The 26244-nt window shown below is 46.7% G+C and overlaps 1 protein-coding gene across 2 annotated transcripts in view; it reads right to left on the bottom strand.

Annotated features, from left to right (window-relative positions):
* The window catches only part of ITGB3 (integrin subunit beta 3), a 47688-nt gene extending 24032 nt beyond the window's left edge, over nt 1–23656 (bottom strand). For both annotated transcript variants that reach the window (XR_015554747.1, XM_004432617.3), the window contains exons 1-3: nt 23578–23656; nt 8592–8677; nt 520–715 (exon numbers count right to left, since the gene is read on the bottom strand). Coding sequence is in view for 1 of the 2 variants with exons in the window: in XM_004432617.3 (XP_004432674.1) it covers nt 520–715; nt 8592–8677; nt 23578–23644 (349 nt within the window). In the remaining variant the exon portion in view is untranslated. The remainder of the gene's footprint in view (nt 1–519; nt 716–8591; nt 8678–23577) is intronic.
* Between the last annotated feature and the right edge of the window lie 2588 nt (nt 23657–26244).

Raw genomic sequence — 26244 nt, 5'->3', positions numbered from 1 at the left:
TTAAATTCTTCTTGATATAATTGGAAAGTCAAAATCAATGCTTCCAAAAGCCTGTCTCCTAGCCTAATCCTTCTTCCCTCTGAAGGTCTCCTGCCCCTATTTTCTGTGCCCTCATGCCCCTGTCCCAATCTCTCATGGAAAGGGTGCTAACAAATTGCTTTCTCATCTTATATCTCATTTGAGCCCCAACACAAAGTTATAAGCTAGGTAAAACAGGCATTGAGGCAAAGAAGAAACAAACATTTTTTGAGTATCTACTATATTAGAAAGGTTAAGTAACTTGCTCAAGGTCAAATAGGTAATATATGGTAGAGTCAAGATTGAAACTCAGATCTTCTGACTTCAAGTCCCAACAACTTCCATTTTCTTCCATTCTTCTGCCCACGCCTCCCCCTAAATCCTTCTGTTCCCACCCAATTTCCATTGTGAGCTACTTCCCCAAGGCTTCCTGCTCAGACCTCCACCTTGTGCCCTGTGCCCATTGTCTGAGGTCTCTCCCTGCAACGAGCCCATTCCTACCTGGCCGCAGGTGGAGCGCAATCCTCTGGGGACTGACTTGAGTAATCTGGGAGCTGTCTCCAGAGCCCTTGTCACTGAGGGGCCTGTCCTCCAGGATTCTGGCATCACTGACAGGGAACTCGATGGACTCCGGGGCACAGTTATCCTTCAACAGATTCTCCTTCAGGTTACAGCGGGGTGAGCCCAGAGGCAGGGCCTGTAAGACAGGAGCCCATGGGAAGCCCTGTGATCGGAGCTGTGGTGGCTCTCTGCCTCCTGCAGGCTCTGCCATCTCCCAATGGCCTAGAGCTTACCCAGCACTTTGGAGTTAAACCAGCATAAATGAACTCGTGTGGTCCTTCCTAAGATAGTATCTAAGCCCATTGTACAGAAGTGGGAAATTGAGGCATCAGAAAGGTTGGGTGAAGTGCTTGTTAATGGGTTGGTAGCTAGGAAGAGGGTAAGTACAGTAAGATGCCTGTTAGACCAGCATTTTTCAGACTGTGAAATGCAACCCATTTATGGGTCCCAAAATCAATTTAATAGGCCTCAACCACCATTTTATTAAATAAAATGTAACAGAATAAAATAGAAAGTATCAAAGCATATAAATAGTAAAAGTAAATATTGTTTTGCGAAACTTTTATATATTGGGGAGTAGGGTATAACATGTATAATAAAAAATGATATACACAGTATTTCTTTCTGTAGGTCAGGGACAAAGCAGTTTGGAAGCCACTATATTAAGACACTGCCTAGGGTGTGAGATCCATGACAGCAGGGACTGTGTGCATCTTGTTCCCTCTCTGTTCCCAGCACCTAACCCAGGACTTACCACAAAGGTGACGGGGGAAGGCGTATGGGGAGGCAGCAGAGAGTAGGGCCTAAGAGCACAGGAGTAGTTTGGCTGAGACTACATCTCAGAATTGCCATTTATTAGGTTTTCTGGTTATTAGGGCAAGTCACCTAAACTCTCCATGCCTAGTTTCCTCAGCTACAATGTGGAGATAATAACAGCCCCACCCTCACATGGAGGTTATGTGGGACTAAATAAGACAGTGCTCATATGACATGTAGCACGGTGCCTGCCATAGGGTAAATACTCATTACATGTTAGCTATTATTATGAGATGCTCCATAAATAGTTCCTGAATAAATTAATGATGAACAAACTCCACAAGCTTGGGTGAATCCCATGATGCCAGCCCACTGACCAGAGCCTACCCTGTCACTGTAAGCTTCTTCCCTCACCCTGGACAAAGGGCAAATTGAGCACCCTTCCAAAAACCCTGGCATGTATCCCATGGCCCTCTGGGGCTCTGCGTCTTGTTTCCATCTGAGTACTGAATGGGGGACATGCCACGTTGGAAATCAGGAAACAGGTTCAATCCTAGGTCTGCCACTAACTAGCCAAGTGACCTCAGATAAGTCATTTCACTCCTTTGAGCCTCAGTTTCCTCACCTGTTCAATAAGGGGGTTAGACAACATGGTGTTTTCAGTCCCTTCCTGCTCTGGACATTCAGCAAATTTAGCCAGCACTGTGTGGGCGCAAGTCCATGCGGGCTCCTTGCCAAGGTTGAGGGGACTGGCCGGAAAGCTGGGAAACCCCTCCCTGGACCTATTTCACAATATCTAGGCCTTCAGAACCTCAATGCCCCCATCCCTACCCAGCCCCTCTTACAACCACTTCCAGAAGTCAGTTGAATCACCCATACCAATATCCCAGAACAACTAGTCTTAACATTTACTGAGCACTGACTGCATGGCCGGCATTGTTATAAGCACTTTACGTGGATCATTGCAATCCTCCTGATTGCAGTTCTGTAAAGCTGGAACTATTATTATTTTACAATTGAGGAACCTGAGGCCTGGAGGCTTCACAAATGACGAGCCCAATCTTACAGGTAAGAAATCTGAGGCTTGGAGACGTTAAGTAACTTGCCCAAAGTTACAGGGCTAGGAAGTGGCAGAAGTGAGATGCTAACTAGGTTCTCTCACTGTAATTATTCTCGTAAAATGATAAGTTGTCTGACATTCTGTATAGAGTGAGAACCAAGCAGAGAAGCAGGAGTGTGGAAGCAACAGTCCCAGGAAGAGCTACACCCGGGAATGCCCCAGGCAGGGAACAGGCTGCAAGATTGGGATGTGGGAGGTGTGGGAAGGATAATGTTCTGCCTCCTCAGCCCCCTCAGGTGACAGGGAGCCATATTTCCAGGAGAGGGATTGAGCCACAAAGAGCCACCCATACTCAAAAAATCAAGACTCTGTAGCCTAAAACCCCTCCCGATGCTCAAAGTCTCTCCCCCTCTCCTGTCCAGCCCTCCTCTGATAGGCTGAAGGGCTTCCCCAGGTGGATGGGAACATGAACAACACCAACAGTGCTAGAGACCGAACATCTGTGTCCCCCCAGAATTCATATGTTAAACCCTAACCCCTAAGGTGATAGTATTAGGAGGTGGGGTCTGGGGAGGTGACTAGGTCATGAGATGGAGCCCTCATGAGTGGGATTAGTGCCCTTATAAAAGAGGCTCCAGAGAGTTCCCTGGCCCCTTCTGCCATGTGAGGACACAGTGAGAAGATGGCCATCTATGACACCAAATTTCCTGGTACCTTGATCTTGGGTTTCCCAGCCTCCAGAACCGTGAGAAATAAATGTTTGTTGTTAAAGAGACTCAGTCTATGATATTTTTGTTACAGCAGCTTAAACAGACTAAGACAAATGGCATGAAGACCACCCTGGCCCAGGCAAAGAGTGTAAAGAACTTCTGGAAGCCAGCAGCTTCCTTCTTTTTCTCTCAGCTTCATGGGTATGAGGTAGAGAAATGACATCAGCAATGGGAAACAGTGCACAAGACTTAACCTTCCTGGCTCAAAAGATTCTAATAGGGCCATCATAGATCCTCCAAGTCTCTGAGAGATGAACATCACCTCCCCACACCCAGTTTTGGCTGAGGACAGAATGGCTGAGGGGAGGATTCATGAGCACTTCTGGATTTTGTGCCCAAACTCCTCTTGCTGCCCCTGCCCATCTCTCCCAACCCTTCTCCCTCAGGAAGTAGTCTCTTTCTTGCTCAAAAAACTCCCCACCGTATTTCTGATTCCAGCTGCCCACAAAGCCCCAAGGAGAAAACTTTCCAAAAAAGGCAATGATTGGATAGACCAAGAGGCACTGAGGAGCTGATCCTTTCCAGGACTAAGACAGTTGCTGAAGGAGAGAGGGAAGGGGGAGACCAGGAAACTGATGAGAACAGCAAAGCCATTGTGAGTCTTTAGGCTGCATCCGTGATGGAGAGAATGTTTTGGAGGGGGGTTTCCTGATCCCCATTTCCTAACATGACAGTGCTTATTAGAAGGTTTGAAGTGCCAAGCCTTGCTGACAGTCCTTATGGTTTGTTATGAATTTCGTTAGATATATAAACACTAAGAAACAAAAACTGTCTCCTTCCCTCCCTTTGTGGTCACTGACATCAGAGGTCAGGAACCTAACAAGCCTGCTTCTTGGCCATGCTCTCCCTGAGAGCCTCTTGTCCCAGGATACAAAGGCAGTGACCTCAACACACTCGGGCAACATTTCCTTTCTTAATAACCCAGGCTGAGAAGGTAGAAGGAATGTTTCTAGGTTACTCAGAGAGAAAACTGGAAGAAGGGGGGAGGACTATGCAAGCTCCAGCTCCCAGTGAAACCGGATGTTACACAAAAAGGGCAAAAATAACCAAGATGCAGGGGAAGATCACAGAGGTGGGAGGTTCCAGCCCACGTGCTGTGTGAGCTGAATTCCCTCCCTCTCCCAGGAGAGTGACACATGCTATGAGTCCCATTTTGGAAATTGGGAAAGTACAGCATGAATAACTGCCATTGTCCTACCTATCTCACAGGGTTGGTCAGGGGATAAAATAAGCCTGTGTACGTGAAATGCTTTCAAAACATAAAAATCTCAATCTAAGTCAAATATACTCAAATCCTTTTTTTTTGCTGAGGAAGACTGGCCCTGGGCTAACATCAGTGCCCATCTTCCTCTACTTTTTTTTTTTTTTATATGGGACACCACCACAACATGGCTTAACAAGCCATGCGTCGGTGCACGCCCGAGATCCAAACCAGCGAACCCCAGGTCGCCGCAGCAGAGCACGCGCACCTAACCACTTGGGCCACCAGGCCGGCCCCTCAAATCCTTTTGATATGATATAAACAAATAAATGCAAATAGAAGGTGACTCTTTTCTACTTTTCCCATTATAATCACTACTATTATAGCATACTCTTTCCTTGAACAACAAAATATGCCCTGGTACCTATTTTTTTCCCCCAGGGAGCTACCATACACCTCTAATCCAAATAAATTAACATTGTTCTGTTGATTGACATCCGGTGAGGACAAGAAACCACTTGAACATACAGTGAGAGAAATGTGGAGGGGACAGAAAAGGGAGGAAAAGGAAAGCATTTTAGTTTATGGTTATTGGTATTGATACCCCATTGTTTACAGGGGGAGGAGAACTTTCAATATTATACTTTTTTTTTTTACAATAACAAGTTGGAGCAAAACTCTCAAGATAAACATCCTCCAGATTAAAAAAGAGTAGAAAGGAAGAAAAAACAGCAGAAAAGTGAGAACAAAATTATGTTCATGACTAAAGAGGAATTAAATAGTGGCCTAAACCTTTCCCCCGCAGAGGTAGAGAAGAAAATGAGAAGTAAAAACTATAGGAGTCTTTTTCTGCTTTGCTAGACCCAAACCCATTCTTCTTCTTTCATCCTTGGATGTCAGGCTGAGTGTGAGCTGGTCCACTTTCTGATGTGCACTCAGGGCTACAGAAGAATTCCTAGTATTTACCTCCACCTTGCCAAATTCAGCAGATATTTGGGACATACTTATACTAAAAATTACTTGTTGTTTAATTCAAATTTAACTGGGTGCCCTGTATTTTATCTGGCTACCTTAACTCCACCTCCACCCACTATGACCCCAATGATCAGCCCCTTTGATTGGCAGTATTTGCCAAACTTGCTACCCTAACAACCCATTCTGATGCAACAGGTCCAGGGTCCACCCTGGGAACCTTTATATTTAACAAGCGCTCCAGGTGATTCTCACCACTAGGCAAGTTTGGAAAGTTCTAGATTCCAACATGGTGCCACTGAGTCCAAGACCACAGGTTGAAACTCTGTGTGAGGCCAGCCTCTTTGCTAGATTCACAGCCCAGAGACAGCACACCACCCCAACCCGTGTGTCAGTATCCATCCCCCCAAGAACACACCCTATGCAGATGGGCCCAAAACTCTGCACTCATCCACATTGGCTATGTTTTCCAATTACCCAGCCAAGTGTTTACTATACACACCCAGAGCTGCTGTCCTCTAGGACCAACGGAAAGCTGAGCCCAACCAGTTGTTTTTCCAGGCACTACCAATCCTGCCTGCAACAGCCAAGGTAGGGGAGGCAGAAGCAGAGGGCTCTCCGGAGTCGGTTATTCAACAAATCACATACAAAAGGCCCAGACGGTTCATTTTTGGTTTTTTATTTTATTTATTTATTTTTTTGTGTGTGAGGAAGATCAGCCCTGAGCTAACATCCATGCTAATCCTCCTCTTTTTGCTGAGGAAGACCGGCTCTGAGCTAACATCTATTGCCAATCCTCCTCCTTTTTTTTTCCCCCAAAGCCCCAGTAGATAGCTGTATGTCAGAGTTGCACATCCTTCTAGTTGCTGTGTGTGGGACGCGGCCTCAGCATGGCCAGAGAAGCGGTGGGTTGGTGCGCGCCTGGGATCCGAACCCCGGCCGCTGGTAGCGGAGCGTGTGCACTTAACTGCTAAGCCATGGGGCCAGCCCCCATTTTTGGTTTTTTAAATCAACAGCCAAGGCACTTTCAGCAGTTAAACTCGGCCTGTGCAGGAGAAGCCCTCAGGAAAAACATAGCAGTCATGCTCAGGTTACAGTCTGGGATTCCGAATGCCCATTCCTCCCTGGTTGACACATCTTGCCCCACACTGGGCTCCTCTGCTATCCCTCCTCCGCTCCTCCTCTGCTCCTCCTCTTCTCCTCTTCCTCCCCTCCTCCTTCCCTCCTCCTTCCCTTTTCCTCTCCTCTTTCTTCCTTCCTCTCTCCCTCATCTCCTTCTATCATCCTTTCCTCCTCCCCTCCTCCCTCTTGCTCACCATAGTTGTAGTCATTCACTAAACACTTGGTCTCCCCTACTTTCCTGTTTATATTCCATTCTCCCAGAGAATATCTTATTGGACCTTCTATCTCGCCTCAGTAGTTTTCTTTGGTCCTAGAGGCACCCATTTCCTCTCTGACTCCACCTCCCGTTCCTAGGCTGGTCCTACATTATGCTTTGATCCTACCCTGCACCTTCTTCCCCTGCCCTCCCCTGGTCTGCCCCAGGGAACAAAATTCACCAGGGTCATCAATATATACTCTACACTTGCATCTCCAAAACCTGGTCACGTGACCTAGGGGCATTGTCTAGTCAGGCCTCAGTATACCTCAGTTATATGGCTTGCCCCTATACAGATAATAGAGGTGACAGACACTCCAAGAATATATTTTCTTTTTCCCCAGACTCCTCTGGGCTACAGCTGTCTCCATTTTCTCTTGCTTTGCATTGAAAAGAAGGAAGGGGGAGCATTCTTTGGATGACACTAGGACTTCTCCCCTGGCTACCCCTCTGTTCCAGCCAGCTTCAGGCCATCCAATCCAATACAACACCCTCCCCATTGGCTCTCCCTTCCGGGATTCAGTTGCAGAATTCCAACTTCCTTGTAAAAGAAGCTTAATAATATCATGATGGCGACCAAGGGAAGGAAGATACAGCAAACGAGAAGGGAGGAAGCCACATCATACTTGAGCAGCCAGCTCAGCCCAGAGGGGTGGAGAACCTGTGGGGGTGGAGGGGATGGACTCACCCCCACTCCCAGCCCCAGGGAACGTTTCATTTGCTAAATGAAGTCAATGTGGCCCAGATGTTGGGCAGCTGCCTCTGGAAGCAGTTCCCGTGCTGAAGTGCACAGAGGCCAACGCAGTGTGTTGGGCCGGCCTCTGCCGTTCTGGCAGTCCTCCTGTCAAGGAATAAACACAGCCTCCCAGCTCCCACTGCCCCCCCTCACCAGCCTGCCAGGGAGGTTGCCTTTTTAGGAAACTCAGCAGATTGGGAAGAGAAGAAGACAGAGAGAATGAGGGGCTGGGTTAGAGCAGTCATAAAACTGCAGAGGGCAGGGACATTCTGTCATAACAGAAAGGGTGCCACAGGTGGCTGAGACGCAGCCAGGCCAGAAGTTCAGGTAACCACCTGCGGGAGGCAGGCCAATGACTCAGCCTCAGACTCTGTAATCACTGGAATCCCTCCAGCCACACTCACCGCCCCCCCAGCTCTTGCCAGCTCCAAATTCCCGTCTCGGCCACAAACATAGCCATTCCCTCAGACACACTCATTCCCTAGGGCCCCAGACACAACAAACCCTCTGCCTAGACACAGCTAACCCTTTCCTGTCACCCTCTCATCCTCACCAAACTGGCCCAGCTCCTTCCCTCATTGACACCTGGGAGAGGGAAGGAAGGAAGGAAAGAAGAGAAAGAGAGAAGAAAAGGAAAAGCCATGGGAGCCCAATCATCAGAGATGAAAAGGGAAGAGATAAGACCCTCTGACTATACATCCCCCCACACAAGTGCAAGATTTCTCTTTTATCTGCCTTTTAAAAACTCTGGGATGTTTGTAAGCCAGCATCCCCCGTGTACCTATAACCCTCTCCTGCCTCTATTTTTGAGACCAGAGGCCCTGTTTCCCTGGAGTGTTCCACCCCAACAAAAAGCAAGCAAAGTGTGGTAAAGGGCAGCAATGGCTACAATGAGGCCAGGAGGCCCAACCAGACTGGCTAGGGCCAGGGGCCATGTGGTAGACTCTGGACAGCATCCCCAGTAACACGCCATGACTGCTCACTTAGACATCCATCCATAGGAAGGCTTCACGCTAGTTTTGCTCAGAAGGGACAGGGGACTTGTGTATTTAGGAGGGAGGAGATATCCCCATGGGTTTGTTTCTGCACAAAAGCAGCTAAGTCTGGGGAAGAAGTAAGGTCAGATGTCTGCTGCTTACCTCATCTGAGCACCAGGCACACATGGGACTCACAGCCAGACATTGTTGGCAGGAGCTCACGCCTCGTGTGATACAGATGTTGGGCCCTGCAACAGAGAGACAAAGGCATGAGCACCTGATTTGGTTTGACAAAGTAACTGGCCTGCCCCATCCTTCCCAACTTTCCCAAATGCCCAGGTTTACAGCTCTCAGATGCACACAAACACACCCTAACCATACCATTGGCACTTACCAAACACAGGCTATTTGGTAAGGAAGAAGAAGAATGAGGAAGGTCAGGACAAACTCATCACCACCCTCAACTGATGAGGCCACAGTGATGGCAAGTGACAGAGCAAGGCTGAGCCACAGACCCCAAGTGTCAGATCACAACTGATGGAAAGGCTTTAATTAACAGTTAGTTTGACACCTACATTGTGCAAATGAAAACCTGAGGCCCAGAGCAATGGTAATGTGCCCTCTCTCCAATTATTCTAATGATATTTCCACAGCCGCTACACAGGGGATCCAAGGCCCTGATGCACTAACATTAACACAGCCTAAATAGAGGGTTGTGTGTGTGTGTGTGTGTGTGTGTGTTTGTATGACTGCTGTGGATTGTCCCACTGGCTTGCCAGGAGAAAGCAAATCTTCTGAAATATTCTCAAGCTTCCCAATACATATATCTTGGGATCCAAGTGTAGAATGCTCCAGGGAAAACTGCAGAAATGTTAGAAAAGGCTGACTGATATAAGCTGGAAGAACATGAAATTTGAGTTGGAAGGCCTGTATTTGAATTCTGAATGCTCTTCTTACTAGCCGTGTCTTGACCTTGAGCAACTCAATTAACCTCTATGAAGAGATCATATCAATCTCACAGGATTTGTGCAAAGAATTCAGTGAGGTAAAGGAGCACTCCATATACTATGAAATACCATTCAAACGTGAATAGTCTTCATACTGTCAAAGGACAGAGAAAATGCTGGGGGGAGGAAGAGAGACAACCAGAGGGACCAAAATAGCCCTGAGAAGCCCAGCCAGGAGGCAAACCCCACAGTTTGCTTGGACAGAAGCCCCCAACCACCCTGCTTCCTCTAGCTCAGCCTTCCTGGCCTCAGCCAGGTAAGCCTCCTCTCCTGCAGTGCCCCCAGGAAGGCATTTTCCAATATGAGGAGCAGAATGAGGAAGACCCATTCCTCCCCATGACCCAGTTATCCTGACCGTTCCTTTATCCAGTTTCCTAAAGTGGTCCCTTTGCCCCCAGCTGGTAGGACTACCAAATCTATTTTTGGGGAAATCATGCTGACCATGGGGTATTTTCCCAGTGTCCCTGAAACTTCTCATCAAGCTGGATGTCTCAGTCCATTTTATTATAGTGTGACTAAACTTCCTTCCAACATCTGGACAAAACCATACCAGAAAATGTGGATGTATACACACACACACACACACACACACACACACACATACACACACACACACACACACACACACACAGTATTGTTAAGAAAAACTATCCAAAATTTGGAAATAGGCAAAGGGAATACCGGGTGTCCTTTCAATGTAATGCAGGGTGTTGACTCATAGACCCACCATGCTTAGAGATTATGTGATTTTCTAGGAGTGTGTGTCTTTGTTTGACTTCTATTGATTAGGATTTTTTTTTCTTTTTTTGCCAGGAAAGATTCACTCTGAGCTAACATCTGTTGCCAGTCTTCCTCTTTTTTTATTCACCCCCAAAGCCCCACTACATGGTTGTATATCCTAGTTGTAAGTCCTTCTATGTGAGCCACAACCACAGCATGGCAACTGACAGACAGGTGGTGTGGTTCCATGGCCGGGAAACGAATCCAGGCCACCAAAGCGGTGAAAGAGCTGACCTTTAACCACTAGGCCATCAGGGCTGGCTCATGATTAGGATATTTTACACTCTGTAAGAGTAGAGGTTAATTTATACAAAACAAAAAACAATAGAAATGATTCCTGATGAGAACAATGTATATGATTCTTATCCAACAGCAAAGCAAATGACTTCTGTCCAGTAGAAAAGGTAACCCCCAAAGGTTAGAGTTTATTGCTTTGTAGAACATTAACCAATTTTGAATCTATTAGATAACTGATTTCAGCATTCCTGTGACTGACCAACCATAAATCTCCCTTCCTTGAATTCTCTTTTGAAATAATCTTAATATCTTATCAGTTCCTTCATTAATTAAGTTGAATAAAATCTTTGACACATGTTCATTTTATAGTTGTGTGGGAATCATACTTTTAACTCTTTGAAAATTACACTTTCACAGTATCCATCTCAGGGCTTCGCCAGGGGGCAGAAGGATCTAACAGAAAGGGTACACACACATTCAGTAGACTGTGGTCCTCATTGAGTCACCCACTAAAAATGTGGGCTTGGCTAAGTCATTTAACTCCTCTCAGCCTCAGTTTCAACTCCAACATTCCTAACATTTATAATTATTTATATATCTGCCTTAACAATACTGCCACCAAATAGATTTTAAGCCCCTTGAGGCCTGCCCTGCCCAGCCCAGCCCAGCCCCAGTCCTTGCTCAAAGGAGATGTTCAGTAAATATGTATTGGAACAAATTGAGAGGTACTGGACTAGATTAGTTTTGTTTTGTTTTTTAAGTAACTGAGCTCATTTATCCAAATCATGCACAGAATTCCAACATAAAACATGCAAATGTTGAAACAGTTCCTTAGACAATGTAAACTTTCACTGTTTTCCTAAAAATACTATATGTGTGGAATCCTTGAAGCACCTCGTGGAAGCCCCAGGTTTCCTCAGAGCCTTGAGTCTGTCTAACTTCAAAGGCCTTTCCCAACTCTAAAATTCTGCAAGTGGGATGCCACTATAAGCCCATGAGTGACCTCTGGGACTCCAGCCTCTGACTTGACTACAACCTCAGCGTTCAACTGCAAGGACTGAGAGGTGTGAATTATGACAATGACTCCAGGCCTGGCCCTAAAGCACCAAGGCCACCTCTGAGTTGGGGCAGCCCTCAGCCATGCACTGTCTTTAATGGAAGAAAGGTAGCCAGTCTTCCCAGAGCTGCCAGATTCAGAATGCCTGAATGTTCAGAACCAACAATGCAACCAGGAGGCCTCTCCCTACAAGGGCTGCCTGGCCATATCTTAGCTCACAATTGCTCTTTTCCCAGGCAGGTGTGAACACAGCCTCTCTTTAGTGCCTTACTAGAAGAGTTCTGAGAGGAGCCTAGCCTGAACTATTTTAGGTATCCGCCTATGTTTTTGAAGTTTCCATGGGAATTGGCATCCAGGGGGTAATTCTGGACATAAATGCCATCGATTTTCACTGGGGAGAGAAGCACAAGGAGACCATGCAAAGAGGAGAAGAGGGCCGTAGAAGGTCTGGGCACTATCAAATTATTTTTGAAAACTTTTCCCAGTCTATCTATTTATCCATCCATTCATTCTCAAATCAGCATTTCCCTATGAGTCCTTGACTTTTAGCTACAATAGAAAGACTTGCCAGATGTGAAATAAATAACAGCAGGCCCCCTCCCAGTGAATGGGCGGTCCTTGACCCCAGAGGAGAAGAGCTGAGGGATTTGTTCTTTAGGAAGTCACGCCCCGGGACTCATGGTTACCCAGTTTCCCTTACCTCCTCTTTGTAATGAATCACAGGTTGATTTCGGGAGAACCAATGATCCCCCTCCCTGATACCCCCCACCAAGGGCAGCTTCCCTGGAATGCAGCGGCTGAAAGTGACTGACTCATCACAAGTCTGTGCCTGGGCCACGCTGATTCAATGAGCTGCCGCTCCGAGGCCACCTCCCTCCTCCTGAACATGGGGAAGGAGTTGGGGCCTCTGTTTCCAGTCATTCATAAGGCCTATGTTCCCGCTCAGCCTCAGGCGCCCAGACAAAGCCCTGCTGGAGAAGCAAGGATCTTCCACTTCCACTTCCAGAACTTTGCATTGAAAAGAATTAACAACCCCTACCTCCTCTTCCCTCTGACAGTTTAGCCAGAGCAGGGAAACAAGATTGACTGGCCCTGGTCCTCACAGGGTGATCCTAAGGATTAAATGAACCGATGTTGTCAAACTCTGAGTACAACAGCTGGCACACAGAGGGTACTCAATTAAGGCTGCTGCTGCTACACTGGCTATTGTTTTCATTGTTGCTATTTTTATCCTGAGTTCCAAGCTGTTTAAGGCAGGTGAATGTTTTACTCTCTTTTTTTTTTTGCCCCTGAAGACACCGTTCTATAGGGCACTATACACACAGCTGAGTTTGCCCTTAACAGGGGCATGAGGGACGTGTGGAGCCAGAAAGCATCAGACTAGGGTAAAATGATCAATTGTCAGATCTAACTTCTAAATGGAGTTAGGAATGTTAGTGTTCAAAAATCCAATCTAAGAGAGATGGCCAAGAAGACAAGGCCAATTAGAAAAGACAGACAACCCCAGTCAAGAAATTTACCTGGAAAGTAGAAGTAGAGGCTGTGGTTTGGCACATCAGCCCAATTCACAGAACCAGAAGAGAGACAAAGGATGGGAAAAATGGAGAGAAAAGAGGACATGGGAGTTGGAACCAGTGGAAGTCATAATGCGTCAATGAGAGCTATTTTGAGAACATGTTGTTCAATTAGACAGGATGTCAGAATGCAGAACGTGCCACCCTAGTGAGGCCAGGGGACTTCAGCAGAGAGCTAGGTCAGAAGGAGAGGTGTTTAGTGGGAAGGGAGGATGATCCGTACTGCAAACACTACAGACATCTCTCTCACTCTGTCAGAGAGGAGTTCTGGCCTGGATCCCCAGCCCTGCCACTGACCTTTGACTGGTCACTTCCTAATTAGGTTCACGGGGATGGATACCGGCTGACTCAGGCTGTGCCTGATCTTCCACTGCAGTCACCTGGCTGGGTGACTCATCCAGGAACAAAACATCTCATGCCAACTGCCCTATGGACGGACACACAAGTGGTTTCTCCAGAGCAAGTTGTTAAGAAAGTTTATTTTCTTTTTGCTTCTTCATTAAATGTAGCAGCAGCACAGTAATCCAATGAAAGGGAAGGAGACAGGAAGGTGAATTCAAGGTTATACATACCTCTGTACTCTGAGCAAAAAGCTCCAGGAAGCATCACCCAAAGTAGTAGGAAGTCCAAACTACCATATTTCATCAAATCTAAGTCTATGGATGTAGGATGAATCTTGATTTCAGAGATTTTAAAACATTTTTTTAAAAAGTGCAGCCAGCCCCAGTGGCCTAGTGGTTAAGTTTCGCGCACTCTGCTTCGGCGGCCTGGGTTGGGTTCCCGGGCGCAGACCTACACTACTCTTCTGTCAGTGGCCATGCTGTGGTGGCAGCTCACATACAAAAAGAGAAAGATTGGCAGCAGATGTTAGCTCAGGGTGAATCTTCCTCAGCAAAAAAAAAGTGCATCAGAGCAAATTAAATATGGTATTTAACATTGGAAGGCATTTATGTATAATTTGCCTCTACCAATATTAAAATGTGTTCTGGGTTGAATTGCGTCCCCGAAAAAGATATGTTGAAGTCCTAACCCCCAGTACCTGTGATTGTGACCTTATTTGGAAATAGGGTCTTTGCAGATGTAACCAACATGAGGTCATTAGGGTGGGCCCTAATCCAATATGACTGATGTCCTCATAAAAGGAAAACACCACGTGAAGACAGAGACACACAGGGAGAATGCCACGTGACAACAGAGGAAGAGATCAGAGAGATGCAACTAGAAGGCAAGGAATGCCAGGGATAGCCAGCCACCACCAGAAGATAGGAACAGGCAAGGAAGGACTACGCAGAGCCTCAGAGGGAGGATGGCCTTGCTGACACCTTGTTTTCAGATTTCTAGCCTCCAGAGAGAATAAATTTCTGTTGTTTTAAGCCACCCAGGTACAGCAGCCCTAAGAAACTAGTACAAAATAGATTTGCATTTCCATAACATATATGACACGATTTCGAGGAACACTGTCCTGAAATACTTTGCATGATTGAGAAAAGCTAGCCTGGAATGAAAACTTTGCAATGGTTAATCTACCAATGGATAAAAGGAAAGTAGTTACTTTAGCTTTATACTTTTCTACTAACATGTATCAATGGTGTCGACATTCATTCATTTACTCAACAAATATTCAGCACCTACCTGTGCCCAGCACTCTCCTAGACACTGGAGGCATGTTGATGAACTAAACAAACCCCCTACTCCTGTGGAGCTTAAACTGCAGTGAGGAGATGAAAACAAAAAATACACCCAAAAAGGCACAATTTCAAACAGTGGCAAATGCTTTAAGAAAACAAAGCAGGATAAAGGAATAGCATCAATGAGGGGAAGGAGTCTCCTTTCGAGAAGGTGGTCAGGAAAGGCCTCTCTGAGTTGACATTTCAAAATGATATGAGGGAGTAAGTCATGGGAAGACCTAGCAGATGAGCATTCCAGAAAGAATCCATGACAAGAGCTAGTTGTACCTCAGGCTGTTAAAGAAATAGCAGGAAGAGAGAGGGAGGAGGAGAGAGGCAGAGAGGGAGCTGGAGAAGCAGTCAGGGGCCAGAACACTAGGAAGCTGTAGCCATGGTAGAGAGTGTGGTTTTCATTCTCCATGTTGTAGGAAGCCACTGGAGGAATCTGAGCAGAGATGAGCAGAAAAGATCATCCTGGCCACTGAGAAGAAGGCAGATAGTAGGGGAGCAAGACAAGAAAGAGACCAGTTAGGAAGCTATTAGAATAATCCAGGCAACAGGTGGCAGGAGTATGGCTTTGGAAGGCAGTGGTATTGATAGTGTGATCAGACCCTAGATATATCCCTAGAACTTGCTGATGGATAGCATGTGGGGCATGACAGAAATACAGGAAGGATTTTGCCCCAAGCAAGTGATCCCCTTGGACAAAGTTAAAATATTTTAACCACTAGCCATACTTTTACCACCCTTTGAGCCAGTAGGCCCTGCCCTTGTAAGTGAAGCCAGATCATGTCTGGTTATCATCTCCAGCTGGGTTAATTAGGTATCCTTGTGGAGAACACTGCATACAGCCCATCCTTGGACAAAGTCCTGTCTTCTCTATGGTTATGATCTAAAATTAACACCCAGCCCCCTGGGAAATACTGTAAGGGCAGGGATAGTAAAACAAGAACACTCTTACTGTGTAACTGTGGACGTGGTGGGGGAAGCATGCAGGGCAGCAGACAGGAGACCTCAGGTCTAAAGCCACCTTTGCCATTCCACTGGCTGTGTGACCTCAGGCAAGTCTCTTCATCTCTCTGGTGCTCTCTCTAAGGTCCAGTGACTCTTTGATTCTGTCACATCCCTATTCAAGAACTTAGAATTTCTGCCTAGTATTTAATAGGTCTAAACCAGCCATATCAGCTGAGCACTGGAGACCCCAAACAGCTGCTTCCTCTCCCCCATCCTCCCAAATATGGACATAATACCTCACAAGTTGTTAGGATTAAATGAGATAACATACATGAAAGAACCACCTACAGTGGATGCTCAATAAATGTTGGTTTCCTTCCTCCTGACCTTCACTCTAATCACTTTCTGCACTAGGAATGCCCATCCCCCTCCCCTCCACCTCAGGGTCAGACTAAGAGGGCATTTTGTCTCTAACAGGATATAGTGAAGAAATCACTGGCCAGGAGACAGAAGCCCCCAGGACTAGACCCCACTAATGCCACTAAACTAGTTGTGGATCTTGGGCAAGTCACTTCACCTCTCAGGGCCTCTCTTTTTGCTTCTCTGTAGAACAAACAGTGTTAGATGAGATGATTTTCAAGGTGCTGCCAGCCCTGGAAGTATGTATTCCAGCCAGAGAGCATCAACAGGGTAACTAATACTCTAGGATGCCTAGCATCCCAGCGCCCAAGACCCCTCAACAATGCACAAGTGTCCATTTCTTCCTAATGGCCTGACTGATATTTGATTCAAACGCTGCATCTCAAGTTCTGGAAAATCTTATCAGAACAGGCCCCACCTCCCATCTGACTCACTCAGTATAGAGAAGAAGCAAACCTGTACCAAGACCTGCTTGAGGCCCAGCCCAGCAGTGCCCTGTTGGTGACCCCCTTGGCGTCCAGTGTCCAGTTCTGCTACTTTTCCTCCTCCAGCTTGTGTCCAGTGGGTATGCACAGCAGACAGCAGTGCTGGCACCAGTCCTCGCTGCCAGCTTGTCTTGGTAGGAAGGCAAATTGGGCCCACCATTTTGGAGGGCAATTTGGCAAATTCCGTTAAAATTTAAAATATTCATATCCTGGGGCCAGCCCTAGTGGCCTAGTGGTTAAGTTCGGTGCGCCCCGCTTCTGGGACCCAGGTTCTATTCCCGGGTGGGACCTACACCACTCGTCTGTTAGTGGCCATGCTGTGGCGGCGGCCAACAGAAAAAAGGGGAAAAAAAGAGAAAGATTGGCAATGGATGTTAGCTCAGGGCAAATCTTCCTCAGCAAAAAAATAAAATAAAATAAAATATTCACATCTTTGACCCAGCAACTTTAGTTCAAGAAATGAACAAGGATAATGAACGAGGTGCATAATAATGAACGAGGATGTCCCTGCAGCCTTATTTGTAGTAGTAAATAATTGGGAATGATCCCAATGTCTGCCAACAGGGAATTGGTTGTCAATTCTGGTGTAGCCATAGAACAGTGTGCCTTCTGGCCAGACTTATAGCTCTTGGGATAAATAATGGAAAGACATAAACCAACATAAAAAGATGCCTAGGGTATATTATTAAGTGACAATGATCCTAATGCGGGTGATCCTACTTGAGAAATATCAATAATGACAAATAATTATGCATGGTGACATACACATAGGAAAAAAATCTCTGGAGTAACTGTCAACAGTAATCTTTAAGTTTGTACTTTCTACATTATTCTATTTCTGTAATGCTTGGCTTTTTTTTTTTACAAACTGAATTATTTTATAAGCTTAAAGCTAATTTTATATGTCCTCTGTTCTGCCTCCCTTTCTTCATTTGCATTCATTTAAATGTAGCTTCCCCAGAGCACACCAGGCTTTCTGCAAACTGGAGCGCCTTCACTATCAAAAGCCCTGTAGTCTCTTGGAATCCCAAAATTCGGCGAGAACTCAAGAATAAACTTTGGCCCACTCCCACAGCCTTCAGGACCGCCCAGGAGAGAGCGTGGTCTGTTCTTAACTTGTAGAAATTCCAGAACAGAGACACCACACTCCCCTCCACTCTGGGGACTTGTTCAAACCTGCCCCTCACAGGCAGCTCCAGCAAAGGTTTAATCTGGAGGAGTTCGTCATGCGTGGTGGCTACAGTAGGGGTTTGGAACCATCAGTGGATCTCATAGACCCAGGTTTTCTCTGTCCAAGAATCCCATTAGCAAAGAGATTTAGGGTTGACCACAAGGACTTTTAAAGTGGCTACTGAATGTGCCCTTTGCCAATCTTCTGGAGCTGTCTAGTGTGGAGTTTTTCAAGCTCGTTTTTAACTGCGGGACCCCCCCTCCTTTTCCCCCAAAGAAATCCTTACATGGGATTCCATGTTATTAATCAGTTAAAGGAAGAACTTCAAACCAAAGTCTCTCTCTTCATCTCCTTTGTCCACTTTGCAGTCCCTGAAACACCAAGAGACTGAGGCCCAGATGTAAAATGACTTGTTCAAAATCACCCAGCAAATTGATGAAAAAAGCCGGTGGAGCCATGAATAGAATATAGGTTTCTCAATTCCAAACCCACAGTTCTTTTCACACTGAGTTGTTTGTTTTTCCCCATATGAAAGGAAGTGGCTTTTTTTTTTTTTATAATTTTATTTATTTATTTATTTTTCCCCCAAAGCCCCAGGAGATAGTTGTATGTCATAGCTGCACATCCTTCTAGTTGCTGTATGTGGGACGCGGCCTCAGCATGGCTGGAGAAGTGGTGCGTCAGTGCGCGCCAGGGATCCGAACCTGAGCCACCAGCAGCGGAGCGTGCGCACTTAACCGCTAAGCCAAGAGGCCGGCCCAGGAAGTGGCTTTTTTAAGTTTAAAAATATAACACAAGTTTAGATAAAGGAATACACACACGCATGAGAATTATATATGCAAAAGGAAAAAATACGAATAGAACACATCATCTGATTAATAGTGGACATTATAGGGGAATAGAATTAGAGGGAAACCAGCCATTTTACTCTCCAAAGTTTGACTTTCTTATAATGAGCATGTATCACCTCATCCTCTCCTTGAATGTTTGAATGTCTTCACTAACTGAACTAAGAAACACTAGGTGGAGGGGAAGTAGTCTTTTTATGGGAACATGACAGAAAAACAAAAAGGAAGACTTACAGTGGGTTGTTTTTTACAGAGATGCTACCAAAAAATTTAAAAGGTAGAATAGCCCAGGTTTATTTAACAGCTTCTGGCTCTAAGGATTGTGACATACCATATTTGGCCACAAAATATCCATTGCTTTTAGGACCAAGAATAATAAAAGTGCTGGTTGCTGCAGAATCCTCTCCAATATCCTGAAGATATTACAACTTAGCACTTGGGAAATCTAATGGTTTTTACACGGCCCAAATGCATCCATCTAATTAGAAAATTAGAATTTGAAAGTTGGATTCAGGTTTAACGCTTATAGGCCCCTGCTTTCAGGGTGACTGTCTCAGCACCTGAGGAAGATGGAGCGGCCTCAGATAGCCTCCTAGTGTTCTGATACATGCAACAACACGGATGAACCTCTAATGCACTATGTTAAGTGAGAGAAGCCAGAATTGAAAGGCTATATACTGTATGATTTCATTTTTGTGTTACTCTGTAAAAGATAGAACTGTAGGGACAGGAAACAGATCACTGGTTGCCAAGAACTAAAGATGACGATAGGGACGTGATGACAAAGGAGCTTGAGGGAACTTTTGAGGGTGATGGAAATATTCTGTATCTTGAATATTGTGAAGGTTACTTGACTATCTGCATTTGTCAAAATTCAAAGAACTGTACACCTAAAAAGCATGAATTTTATTGTACATAAATTATACCTCATCAAACCTAACTTTAAAAAAAAAACGTGTTCCTGGAGATACTGTGTACATGGAGAGAAAGGCAGATTTTATAAATTTTTTGCTGGTGAGTTTCACATTTAAATAAACACCAGCAATTTACACAGGGAGAACAGACAATGTCATTTCGCTGCTCCTACCTGCATTTCCACTCGTGACCTGAGCTCCATCAGGCACAATGATCTGCCCACTCAGCAAGGGCCGGGGTTCGGAAGAAGGGAAAAGATAATGAAGTGAAGTAGCAGGCCAGCTCTGTGGGCAGCAGAGGGGGCTGGGTCAAGCCAAAGTGGTTTATCCCTGAAGCTGCTCAGTCACTCCCCTAGTTAATTATCTGTCTGCTGATTCATGAGTTGTGGTTCCTGTGGGCATGCTTCCTGGCTATTCCTGCCAACAAGGGCAGAAGGATTTCTAGGGCTGGGAGGGGATGATAACCAGAGATCCCCAAGTGGGGTGGGGAGTTGCAGAGGAGGAATTTCTACTAGGAAACTCCAGAGTCATATCCAGACTCCCCCTCCTCACTGCTGCCTCCTTGTCCCATCTTATGCTGCCCCCAGAAGACTTCTTGCCACTCACACTCACAATTTTGAGGTGGGCAGAGAAGAATGCTGCCCTCCTGTGTGTCTCCTCCCAGGAGGGGAAAAAAAGGTAGACAATTCACAGAGGGTCCCCTGAGTTTCCAGCACCCTCAGATCAGAGGTCTAAATGGCACAATAGCACAGAGATCCAAATGCCCAAAGAACCCACGGTCTCAGCTACATTCTAATATCCTCCAGAATGCCCAGAGGGAGCATTTGAGGATCTTCTGTGAATGAATGCAGATATTGAAATGTTGTATTTCTTAAACTGAGGCACATCACCTCTAGATGTCTTTCTATAGCATTCCATAGATATTTATTTTGGCCGCCTATGTGCCAGGACTGGGCATAGAGTGTTGAACAAATAGACATGTCCTTCTCCTCATGGAACCTGAAATCTTGTGAATGTCTTTTACTTTTCTCTTTTCCCAAGACAGGACTTCAGGTTTTCTCATGAATAAAGCAAATAGATGAGCCTCTCTCCTCCTTGGCCTCTTCTGTGGGTTCTTGCTGGGTGAGAGTGGCTGAAATATGCCAAGCCACCAATGTGGAAGGGTTGAAATAAAAAGGGGGCTCCTGTCAGATAGGTGTGGGAAAAGGGTCCCCATTGGCCTCATTCTGGGAGCCTGGATTGCACTCGTGCATGAAGCAGGGCAGCTCTTGCCTCCAATCCAAGGTAGATACCATGGATAGGAAGAAGAATGACAATAGTAGTTGCCATGTATTGATTATTTATTTTGTGCCTTTATCTCATTTAATTGGCATAAGCATAGAAGTATTATTTTCTCTGCTTTACAAATGAGGAAACTGAGGACTCAAGAGATTGAGTAACTTGCCCAGGGTCACGCAGCCAATAAGAGGCAAAATCAAGAATTAAGCCCACATGTGACTGGCTTTAAACCATAGCTGTCCCTTCCCCCAGCCAACAAGCCTTCCTCCCACATCTTTCCAGGCCCTGAGGAGTTCCTGCAGAGGAACCTTTGACTGGAGAGTTTCCAGGATGTAAACACCAGAGGAGAAATCAGCACCTCAGCTCAAAACTCATCATAAGTACTTAGATGGTGATAGCAAACAAAACTTATCCATTAGGTCTCAGGTTAGAATAAAGACCTATACATGGGGAAGCCACAAAACCCAATACTTCTTGGATGAAGGTAAAAAGATCATCTTTGTACTCAAATTCCAAAACTCAATTCTACCCGCAAACAACCTCTCTTCTCACTATACAAGACTCTCCTACTCTGGGACAGCCTCTCTATGCCACTCCCACCCAGCTCTTTCTGTGTCCCTTAAACATTGTGTGTCCCAACACAGCTCTCCTACTCTCATCCTGCCTCCTGCTTCCCCAGGGATCTGGTGACACCTGCAACCCGGCCACCAACACTGGGGTGGGGGATTTAAATATAATCAAAACTGCTTTTACTGGGGGCTTATTACTCTGGCAGTCTCATTCTAGAGCCCGAGACTTAAATACTACTCTATCCTGCCTCTCAGAGGGAGCCTGGGGCTAGCTCAGCACAATCAGTCACCACTGCTGGAATCGCCCAATCACAACAAATCTGTGAAGAGACCTCCTAGAGGATAATGTAAACTTAGGTATGTCAATACAATGGAATCCTATATAGATCATTGCAACTATGTAACCCAGATCAACAAAAGATATACTAGGAGTGAAAGGTGGAGGGAGAGACACTCAGATAACAAATACACTCTATCTTCACTAATATTGAACCAAGCACAATGCTAGGCTCTTTCTTATGTTACCTTACTTACTTCTAAAACTGAAAGAAAATATGATTAGACTCAGAAATCATCCAGAAATTCAGAAAGCTGTGGATGTGAAAAGAAAAGAAAGCAAAAAATGTTTTAAGTTCATAGAAGCAGGCATGTCCGTAGGAGACAGCTGAACAGCCCTTCCGTAGTTCTCCACTACCCCCATAAACAGCAGCAGCATGTGAACCAAGGCTCTAACATCTCCCAGGGCGGAAGGCTGGAGATTCACACTTCTGTGCCATGGTCATCAAGCTGCTCTCTGCAGGCTACAGACATCAATTGACATGTTTGGGCTTCTCTCACATGGGAAGTTTCAGCAATAATAGCTTAAAGAGCACCCTATATATTATTTGTAACTCCTCCGTCAAGATAGCGTTCATAGATTGTGGTGATGGTTTCACAGGTGTATATTATTTCCAAACTCATCAAGGTGTATACATTAAATATACACAGCTTTTTGTATGTCACTCATACCTCAATAAAGTGGTTTTTGAAAAAAGAGGTTAGCATAGGGCTGATCTTCCTCACACACACACAAAAAAAGATATTGTTGCCCTGTCCTGTATAATCTCTCTCTATATCTATATCTATCTATATCCACATACACACAAAGTCTTGAAGGCAGTCATCAAAGTACTTTGATGTACCGATGATCAGTAAATCTCACTTTTTTTAATACATTCTGCAGGATCTAAATTATCTTACAATGAGTACTACTCCTTTCATTAAAAGTACATATATGCACATTTGTGCGTCCTCTGCAGAGGAATGGCCCCAGCCGACCAGGAGCCAGAGTTCTCCCTGGGAAGGTCACCAGGGCTGCGGAAGGACCAGGGGCAGCATCCCTGGGCTGTGCTCTGCTCTGCCCCTCCATCCTCTCCCCAGCACCAATGAGGCCGAATGCCAACCGCCTTGGCAGCTGATGGTGCGTGCAGCAGCAGGAGAGACAAAGCCAGGGATCCGAGCCAGCTCCAGGGACCCTTGGCGTGGCTCCTCGCACACATGGAGATCTTTTGGACGCAGTGTCTGTTCCGGAAGCAGAGGCACCGCTGCCACCCAGGAACACTGTGGGAGGCAGAGCCCTCAGCTTTCTCCGAATCGCTCCCGCGGGGTGCCACCAAGTATTTACACACACAAAAAAAAAAAACTTGAGAAAAAGTGTAACACAAGGAGAAAGAGGGATGTCGAATAACTGGCAAACCCGCGCGCGCGCTACACTCGCAGCCGAGAAGCTACAACCACATCCCTCCGCCAACGCGCGGGAACAGCCTCGGGAAGCCCCAGCTCGCCTTGCCTATTCCGGCCAGTCATTCCTCGCACGGCCGGGACCACTTGCGACGCGCGCAGCCGGGGCTGAACACGGGGCTCAGAGATGCGCCCACTGCACCGCGCGCGGCGAGGCCGCCCGGGGCAGGCGCCTAACCCGGCTAATGGCTTCGGCGTCCCGGAGGACCTGCCCGTAGGTAGCCTCTCACCCTGCCACTGCGGGGCCGGGAAGGTCCCCAGCTCCGGGCTCCGACGACCCAGCTTGGCCCCGCGCAGGAGCCGCCCGCCCGGGTTTCCTCACTCCAAGTCTTCAAACTTGGCTGCGGCAGGACGCGCGGCGTGGATCACCGGAGAGCCGCGTCCCCGAGGCGCGGGAGCCTCACTCACCTCCGACGCCGACGCCCGCCAGCGCCCCCAGCACCAGCACAGCGGCCCAGAGCCGCCGCGCTCGCATCTCGTCCGCCCGCCGCCGTGCTCCGCCTCGGCCGCGCCCTCCCGCCCCACAGCGAGCAGCGGCGCCCGCGGCCACTTTTCCCGCAGCGGGAGGGGCGGGGACGCGGTGGGTGGGACGTAACGGGGCGGGCCGCGGACTCGCGCTTCCTCCCCGCCGGCCCTTTTCTGGACCCTGCCCCCGAGATGGGGGCGGTGGGAAACCGCGGCTCCTCTCTCCCCGCTTAGCCTCCGGCGGTGAGGATCTGCCTCGATGCGCATGAGAGGCGAGGCTGGGTCTGGAGGAGGGTCTCGGGCACATCCTCCCAGGGTTGTCCTGGTCCCAGGGCTCCGCGCCCAGGCATTTGGTATGCTTAGAAAGGCCGGGAGCCTGTGGCCCCTCCTGACCTAGTCCCACCTCTCCGGGGACATCCACAGGGCTTTCTCTTTCGCCTGGATTCCTCAGGCACTTTCCCTCTGTGCCTTGAATTTCATTCATTCATACTTTCATTTGTTTAATTGACAAACCTGTTGAATGCCTACGCTGTGCTGGACACCAGTTTAGTCTCTTATTATTAACTAATTTTTCTCTTGGGTTAGTGTGGTTTTCCGGTAGACTGTAAGCCTTTTGAGGACAAGACTACATCTCAACCTTGTGTAAGCAGTGATGTTCATATAGGGCCTCTCTCTACAAATACTTGCTTGCACATATTAAGTATCTGAAAAAAGTTTCAGGACACAGTCAATATACTGCCTCCAAACTCACTTGATAAAGCTTTAGAGCTTATCATATTTTCCTCAAAGGCCTCTTGCCTCCCCCCTGCCTCCCCCACAATCCTTCTTCTGGGTCCCTGAGTCTTCCCCAGTCTAGAAACCTCAGGATGCTCAAAGGGCTAAATGCTAGGGCTTTGAGCAGGAGGCCACCAGTGGCTGGGCTGGTGCAGGCTGCTGCAACGGGTAGCTCTAATGATGATAACAAGGCTTGAGGCGTCAGAGAGGATCTGGAGTTCTCACTAGCCCCTGGGCTCCCCTAAGGGCTTTCAGGCTGCCCCTGGGCTCCCCTAAGCCCTCTCCTGAGACACACAAGATGCCTGAAAACTGGCCCTGACTGACTCAGCTCAGCAGCCTCATCTCCCACCCTAGCCCAGGAAGATACTTAGCATTCCCAAACACTTCATGCCTTTCCAGCTGAGTGATCTTCCTTCCTTTTCCCACCTGGAAAATTCCACTTATCTTTCAAAACATCTCAGATGTCATCACTTCCATGTAATCTTGTCTGATATCTCTCCTCCTCCAGCACCACCCTCTGCAGAGGTGAGCACTCCCTCCTCAGACCTCCCAAACACTAGGACACACCAAAATAGTAGCACACATCAGCAGAAGCGTCACTGGCAATTTGCAAGGGGCAGGGGAGGGGCCAGGGTAGCTGGGCTTCCTGATCTGGGCTTTGAGACTCCAGCACCATAGACCTCCCCTAGCTGGTGGAGGGCATCTAGGCCAGAAGCCACTTCAACAGCGTTGTCATTGCCCTGGTACAAAATCCAGGTCACACAGCCTGGTTGCATCTCTGCCTAGATAAATATTTACTTATTTGCTCAATTCTCATATATATAACCAACCTCCCAGTCACCTCAGTGTCTCCTCAGCCTAGCTCTGCTGGCACCAACCATTTGGGGTGGCCACTGGCCCAGAAAACATGCTGTCTGAGTCCCCAGTCTCTTCAACCCGAAGAACTTCCTTTAGCAAATATTGTGATGAAGGTCCACTGGCAACAAATATGCTCTCCTTTCATCTGTTTCACCCTCATTTTTAATGATATTTCTTAGATATGGATTCCTAGGTTGACAGGTGATTTTTTTTCTTGCAGTACTTTAAACATGTTGTTCCATGGTTTCTGATAAATCAGCTATCGTTTACATTCTTGTCCTGTCTTTTCCCTCTGGCTTTTTTTTTTTTTTTTTTAAAGATTTTATTTATTTATTTTTTCCCCCCAAAGCCCCAGTAGATAGTTGCGTGTCATAGCTGCACATCCTTCTAGTTGCTGTATGTGGGACGCGGCCTCAGCATGGCCAGAGAAGCAGCGCGTCGGTGTGAGCCCGGGATCCGAACCCGGGTCGCCAGCAGTGGAGCGCGCTCACTTAACCACCAAGCCACGGGGCCGGCCCTTTTTTTTTTTTTTAATTTTTAATTTTGGAATCATTTACACTTACAGAAAAGTTGCAAAATGCTAGAGAAAGTTCCCTTTTATCCTTCACCCGGTTCCCCCTAATGTTAACATCTTGTATTACCATAACGTAATTATTGAACACAGGAAATTAACATTGATACAATACTATTAACTAATCTAGATACAACATTTGAATTTTGCCAATCTTCCCACCAATGGGAAAATGTCTTTTTTCCAGTCTAGAATCCAATCCAGGATCCCATATTGTATTGTCATCATGTCTCCTTAGTCTCCTTCAATCTATGACATTTTCTCAGTCTTTCATCACCTTGACACTTTTGAAGAGTCTAGGCCAGTTATTTCGTAGTATGCCCCTTACTTCGGGTTTGTCTGATGTTTTCTCATGATTGTATTGGGGCATTCTGGATGAGAATACTGCAAAAATGATGTGCCTTGTC

The sequence above is a fragment of the Ceratotherium simum genome, chromosome 16, assembly GCF_057802395.1.
Source record: "Ceratotherium simum simum isolate JZ-2026a chromosome 16, ASM5780239v1, whole genome shotgun sequence".
In the NCBI taxonomy this organism is placed as follows: Eukaryota; Metazoa; Chordata; class Mammalia; order Perissodactyla; family Rhinocerotidae; genus Ceratotherium; species Ceratotherium simum.
This window is presented reverse-complemented; position numbering and strand designations above follow the sequence as displayed.